The sequence below is a fragment of the Vanacampus margaritifer genome, chromosome 8 (assembly GCF_051991255.1).
Source record: "Vanacampus margaritifer isolate UIUO_Vmar chromosome 8, RoL_Vmar_1.0, whole genome shotgun sequence".
Taxonomy (NCBI): domain Eukaryota; kingdom Metazoa; phylum Chordata; class Actinopteri; order Syngnathiformes; family Syngnathidae; genus Vanacampus; species Vanacampus margaritifer.
This window is the reverse complement of record NC_135439.1, coordinates 1567811-1574662: the sequence shown is the minus strand read 5'-3', so window position 1 is coordinate 1574662 and position 6852 is coordinate 1567811. Positions and strand designations below refer to the sequence as shown.

At 42.5% G+C, this 6852-nt stretch overlaps 1 protein-coding gene across 2 annotated transcripts; it reads right to left on the bottom strand.

Annotated features, from left to right (window-relative positions):
• Positions 1-96: 96 nt before the first annotated feature.
• On the bottom strand, positions 97-6273 carry asb14a (ankyrin repeat and SOCS box containing 14a). Of its 2 annotated transcripts, XM_077572809.1 has the most exons (13): positions 6157-6273; positions 5356-5472; positions 5207-5253; positions 4332-4466; positions 4114-4272; positions 3789-4034; positions 2420-2591; positions 2138-2243; positions 1861-2040; positions 1216-1344; positions 1004-1132; positions 790-943; positions 97-314 (listed from the first exon to the last, which is right to left on the bottom strand). In XM_077572809.1, exons 2-13 carry the CDS (start codon positions 5469-5471, stop codon positions 139-141), a joined length of 1749 nt encoding a protein of 582 aa, XP_077428935.1. In that variant the 5' UTR covers position 5472; positions 6157-6273; the 3' UTR covers positions 97-138. The 2 variants fall into 2 exon arrangements, with proteins under 2 accessions (XP_077428935.1, XP_077428936.1); XM_077572810.1 differs by lacking the exons at positions 4332-4466; positions 5207-5253; positions 5356-5472; positions 6157-6273 and having other exon boundaries at positions 4118-4227.
• Positions 6274-6852: the final 579 nt, after the last annotated feature.

The following is a 6852-nucleotide window of genomic DNA, read 5'->3' as shown; positions in this document are numbered from 1 at the left end:
GTAAAGCCCTCACCGTGACCTTTCATTTGACATCACTCACTGTAGTTCGCTGCAAATAGGTTTTTGCCCTGGTTACTAGTAAAAAATGTGACCAAAAACATTTTATTTATTTATTTATTTAAACAGCAAGCGGATGAATCACGTGTGTTCACTGTTGAGTTGGTCGTGCAGGTCGTACTCGCGGTACAGGACGTAATCTTTGAGTGGCGGCGGCAGCGGCAGGAAGCTCATGAAGACGGGCGAGCGCAGACGCAGGCGGCCCAGGCAGCTGCGGATGCGCAGGCGGCACAGATGCTGCAGGCAGCGAGCGTTCTCTGAGAAGAGGAGCACACGCACGCTTGACCGCTTTGTTGGGTACACTTGCACACTCACCACCCAATACGCATACAAAAGATTTGTATTTTTTTTTTTTTCTTGAAATGTTTACGCTTAAGACGTCTTAAAAAGTGAGTCTTGCTGCATTATCTTTCATGTGTGGAGAGCCAAAACTGCCAAAATAAAAAATGAATAAAAGTGAAAATAAAAAAGGATCTAAAAAATATAGAATTCAAAAGTTAAATACAAAAAAAAACATAAATGGAGATAAAAACAAAATATATATAAGCATAATTAAAAGTAAAAAAAAAAAAAGATTCAAAAATGTTATGTCAGTTATTTTTATGGCATTGTGATATTGAAATAAATGAATAAAGAAAAGAAAAAAAGTTTTGACCCTCCATATCCATAAAGCTAGCAACCGTTATCCGGGTTGTACCTAATGTTGTGGCCTGTGCGTGTGTTGCAGTTCACCTTGCAGCCTGCAGATGTCACCCCACTGCTGCTGCTCCATGATTGCCGCCTTCAGTTTGCTGCACAGGGTCACGTGATCGACGTAGTCCAACAGAACCCGCACCACGTGACCAGACAGGTGCTTCAGCCAGGACACCGTGATCACCTCGCAGAACTGACGCAGCACGCGTTTTATCAATGTTGATCTATTCCAGTTGGTTACCTAGCAACCTACCATGGTGTCTTTGATGACAGTGTCGGTCCAGCCCTCGTAGTCCTCAGGTACGTGCGACCCGTTGCCGTAAGGACAGTCGAAGCAACGCTCCACGTGGTAACCATAGTTGCACAGCATCCGCACAACCACCTGACATGCACGCACGCACGCACGCACGTCACAGTCTCATCCCGTCAACGGCGCCATCCAAGTGAAAACGCAAGGATTGGAACCTCGTCGTTGAGCGCGTATTGAAGGGCCGAGGGGAAGTGCGTGGTGTTGATTCTGGAGTAAAAGTTGACGTTGGCGCCGTGCCGCAGCAACAATTTGATCAACTCGTAGTTGCCATGACGCAGAGCAACCTAAAAAGACAAAAAAACACAATAATTGTTCCCTCCCCCCATAGGAAGTGACTCAAATTAGTTTTTTTGCTCATTGGTTTACCAGATGAGGAAATAGTAACAAAATAATAGCAGATTTGGAAAGCACTCATAATGGCCTTTAATTTGAGATATCACTCCATATACTTTGCTGCAAACCGATTTTTGGCCCAATTACTTGTCAACTATGACAAAAGCCAAATTTTTTGCCATTACCTCGTCATGAGTGTATAGCCACAAAATATTAATAGATCTGGAAAGCTGTCATTGTGGCCTTTAATTTGAGGTAACACTCCATATACTTTGCTGCAAACAGTTTTTTTAACCCTGTTTCTTGTCAACATAAAAAATACATATTTGGTCATTACCTCATCATATGAGTATATATCCACAAAATAATAATAGATCTGGAAAGCTTCTATCGTGTGCTTTAATTTGAGGTATCACTCCATGTACTTTGTTGTACACCGAAAGTCCCGCCCAAAGACCCCGGGGTACCTGCAGACACTTGACGGGGTCCTGGTTGGTCAGTGCGCCGGCCTCCAGAAGGAGGCGCACTGACGGGACGTCGTCATTGGACACGGCAAAGAAGAGCGCCGACTTCCTCTCGTCGTCGTAGCCGCGACGCACGCTCGGATGCAACATGTAGTTGGGGTCGAAACCCGCGTCCAGCAGAGCCTGGTTGGGGTGCAGGTGCACACACACACACACACACACAGTCTTGTTCAAACGTATGCTCACACACACACTCAGTCCATTAGTCAGTCAGTCCCACCTTGATGCAATGTGCGTGCCCGCCAGCAGCCGCACAATGCAGTGGACTCATTCCACTGTTGTAAATGTCTTCCATGGACGTTACTGGAATCAGCAGCATCACAACTCTGCACAACACACACGCGCACTAACACACAAATGCAGCATTGGAAGACGATCCGGTCCGACGGTACGAGGATGCGGCGATAATGGAAACGATCCGTCACGGTATCTTCTGAGCACGTCGCGCAACATTTTGGAAGTCGCGTATTGTTGACAATCCGCCGCACGTGTTGTGTCTTACTGCAGGTGTCCCCGGTGCGCGGCGCGGTGAATGGGCAGGTGGCCGCTCTGCTTGGCCACGTTGGCGTCGGCGCCGTAGTCCAGCAGCAGCGCCACCACCGACGCGTCGCCGCTGGCGCACGACTCGTACAGCACCGACGCCTCGTCCCGAGCCTGCGACAGCACGTCGGCTCCTGCAGCAACGACAACACGACTGAGCGGTCGTGCTAGTCATGCTAGTAGTAGTAGTGATGACAAAACTAGTCAGGATAAGCAGTTCGCATAACGGCTGGAAAGATGGATGATAGTATTTTTAGTATTGGTTGTAGTGGTTACTAGCAGTAGTAACAGTTTCTAGTGTTAGTAGTTCTTAGTGGTAATAGTATTGGTTACAACAACAAAGAACTGGTGAAGTAGTCATTAGCAGTAGAGTGGTAGTAATAATTATATTTGTTAATAGTATTAGTTATAATAATAATGTAGTAGTAAGTAAATGACTGATGTAGTAATTGTGGTAATAGTTTTTAGTAGTATGAGTCATAGTTATTTTTATTAATACTAGCAATGTAGTTATGAGTGCTTAGTGGAGGTAGTACTACTTATTAGCAATAGCAATTTTTAGTAGTCGCAGTAATTGCTAGAAGTATTAGTCGCATTATTAGTAATTTTGCACTAGTAATATATGGTAGTAGTAGTAGTAGTGGTAGATGTTATTTTAGTAGTAATGATAGTAGTTATAGTCATTGGTAATAGTAGTGTTTTTTTAGTTAAGTACTTCTCAGTACTGTAGTAGTAGCAAGACTTATTTATTAGTAGTAGTGTTAGTTATTAGTAGAAGTAGCATCAGATTACTTCTTAGAAGCAGTACTGGGAGTAGTAATAATAGTTGATGTGGTAGTGGTAAAAAGTTATTAGCAATAGTAGTAGCCGTAATAGCAGTTAGTACTAGTATACTATAAATCACTGAATAGTTTACATCTTGAATACATGAAAGTAGTAGTAGATTAGTGCATATGTGTGGTTAGTAATAGCAGTTAGTAGTAGTAATATAAATCACTGAATGTTTTATTTTTACGGTCCTGAATACATGAAAGAAATGCTGATTGAATGTAAACCCAGTGGGGTTCTGACGTCAGTAGACCAATTAGTGGAGCACAAAGTTCAAAGTAAACACGGTGAAGCAGCAATTGGCTGTTGTGCTGCAAGCAAATGGAATAAGTGTCAACACAACAGTGTGAATGCTTTTAAATCAAGGTTAAAAACCATTTTTTCCCCTTACCTATGATTAAGCATTTTTCATTTTTTGTTAACACTAGTAATAGTAATGGTTAACTTAGTAGTACCATGCTATGCTTGTGCATTGGTTAGCATTTTGCTGTGTTTGTTGTCACCTTTGCTGATGAGGAGCTCCAGCACCTGCAGGTGTCCCACCTGAGCGGCCAGAGCCAGCGGCGTGAGTCCGAAGCGGCTGCGCGCGTCGGGCGCGGCCCCGCCCTCCAGCAGCAGCTTCGCCATCTCCACGCTGCCCAACCGCGAGGCCTCGTGGAGTGGCCGCCGGTTGTGGTTGCCCGCCTGGTTGACGGCCGCGCCCCTCCGGAGCAGCAGCCGGGCCAGGTCCAGGCAACCCCGACGGAGCGCTGAGGACGGAGTCGTTTCAAAAATGGCAGCTCAGCCACACTGAATGGGACTACAAAAATGGAGCCGGAGTCGGCCTACCTACGAGCAGCGGCGAGTCCTGGTCCTGGTTCTGCGTGTCGGGCCGGGCCCCGCGTCCCAGGAGGAAGTCGGCGTTGTCCACGAGACCTCGCTCCACGGCCAGGAAGAGCGGCGTCTCGCCTCGCGTTGTCCGATGATCCACCGCGTCGTCACCTGAAGCTGGAGAAAGTTTGGGGTTGGATGAAAGCGGATCCGGTTCTGACGGGTTTCCCACCGACCTGCGAAGGTGAGCTCCAGAATGCTTTGGTTGCTCTGGGCAGAAGCCTCGTGGAGGGCCGTCCATCCTCGGCTGTCCGTCCGCACGAAAACCTCTTTGTGGTTGACGCTCAGATCCTCCACCAGCTTCACATGACCTGAGTGGTGAAACGCCAAATATCCAAACCGTATCGCTTTCTTAACATGCTACGTGTTACAATGCTGTATCGCGATACATTTGATACCAGTGGGAACATTGAAATTTTGCACACCCAGTGGTCAACCGACAACAACAAATAGACGGGAACTTATTTTAGGAATGTTGTGTAATTGCTGTATCGCGATACCATTGATATTGCGATAATATAACACTAACCTCTGCGATTCTGACACTTAGTTGGCAACTTACGACAACATATTGATATGGTACCATCTTGTACTTAGGTTTTATCCTACTAATCAATTTTGCTGCAATTGCCATATCGCGATACCGTCGTTGGGCAAATATTCGACCGCAAGTTCTTCTGCGGTTGAAACAACTTGTTGGCTAACCTACAACAAAATATTGCAATAAAGTATTATGTTGTGTATTAGTTTAACGCAATATGTTGATCTCCAGATCGCGATACAGTTGATATCATTATCAGGTGTTTTGAGTTGCGAGTGGGCATCCTACCACAAAATATCGGTAGTGAGATGTGCAATTTCTGGATCCTGATACAGTCAGTATGATACGAAAAATATTACGAAGTATTGATTAATACTTTATTAATCCCGTTAGCGAAATCAACAACTGAATAAAATAGCAATATTGTCATTGATTTTGTTTTCCTGAATTGATCGATTATCATGCAAAGCCGTATTGTGATACAGTTAGCATTTGTTGATATCGCCTCACCTTGTCTTATAGCTGTGAATAAGGAATCGCTGTCTGCATCCGTACGGCTGCAAAATGAAAAGATGTAACAAGGATTAGAATGATATCGACGGGTGGCTCGTTCACTAAAATGCTAACAATTGGGATGCTAACATAACGAGGTAGCGAACCTGCGTGTTGTCGCGGGACTTGTGCGCACTTGCTTGTGTTTGTTGGCGTCCAGCAGACTTTGTTGGATCACGTGCTGCATGGCCGCCGCGTCGTCGTCGTCGTCATCGTCCTTCATCCTAACGATTTGAATGAAGATGACGCAAAGTACATGAAAACGATCGCTGACTTGCATGCGGCGGCAAATCATGCGCGGGGGTCGGCATTACATCCTACAATTAGGCGCATCATTATGAAAATATGGATGCAGTTGATTGATTTTCAAAGTTACATTTGCAAAAAATATGACGGAAAATCACTTATTTTATTAGTTGAATCTTACTTTATTTTTTATTTAATAAAAAAAAAAAGTCTGGGTGACAAAAAGAAGCAAATTCGAACTCCAAATTTGCTAATGGTTTATTTCTTACACAAAAAAAAAGAGCTCTGAATAAAAAAATAAATACATCTATATTTAACGGAATAAAAATAAAGTGCTTTTGGGAAAAACTAATTCTCTCTCTCCTATTATTATTGTTAAAAACAGTAACTCTTTTCTTTGGGGTTTTAATGAAGAAAAACTTTTCTCATTTTAATTTCGTTCTAATCAAAACACAAGACATTTACTGTAAAATTGTGTATATTTTAAAAAGTGTTTCACACTATAAAGTAACTCACATTTCTATTTATTTTAATTTGGAATAATTACATGAATGTAAAAATTATAAATATAATTCATGACTGTAATAACACTACAAATCTGTCTTGTCAAATTCGACATCTTATTTACTACTAAACCGCGATGGATGATTCTTCATTGTTACCTTTTGGTTGTTCTTGTCGTCCGCTTCTTGAAGCGACGATGTTTTTGCGAGCTCGTCCTATTATTTTCCTTTTCAAATAAATCCCAGTCAAATCCCTTCAAAGGTTCAGTGTGGTCAAGTTAGTGCCGTGTCATGTTGTGTGCTGTTTGTTACTATATTTAAGTGAGCAGTGACTGGTCGCATTACTCAAAGTACAAGCAGGTCAACTTCCCCTGAAGTCATTTGAAAAAACTCACACTGCCTTCTGTGCCTTGATAGAATTCCAACATCTCAACTAGTGACATTTTAGTCCTCATTGCGGTTTTTGTTACCAAAAATGTATAAAAAAAATAAATAAAAATTGCCGGAAAATCAAGTTGCTTTTTAAAAATCTAAAACTATGTCCTTCCTACCCATCCCAAGTGATTTTATTAAATATGCATCTCCAACTTGGAACGATATCCATAACAGACAATAAGTGATTTGTTTTTGTTTAATATCAAAATTGTACCGTTGGGATAAGAATGAAAACAATGCAGTTCAAATTTTTGGTATTTATATCCTAAAACACAGTGAAAACAAATTACAAAATACAGTACATGTATTTATTGTTTGGATTGCTCACCAAACATGAGCTTTTAATTTTTTTATGGAAAAACTTATTTTTTGTGTGTTTCAGACAAAGAATGCATTTTTTTTTGGTATGTGAAAAATCAA

What these genes read in the sequence shown, in the direction of transcription:
- asb14a (XM_077572809.1), bottom strand. Translation starts at nt 5,471, where the DNA reads ATGAAGGACGATGACGACGACGACGACGCGGCGGCCATGCAGCACGTG. An exon ending in GGACTCGCCGCTGCTCGTAG is followed by an intron (nt 4,035 to 4,113) that starts GTAGGCCGACTC and finishes CTCCGTCCTCAG; the next exon opens with CGCTCCGTCGGGGTTGCCTG. An exon ending in GGCACGCACATTGCATCAAG is followed by an intron (nt 2,041 to 2,137) that starts GTGGGACTGACT and finishes CACCCCAACCAG; the next exon opens with GCTCTGCTGGACGCGGGTTT.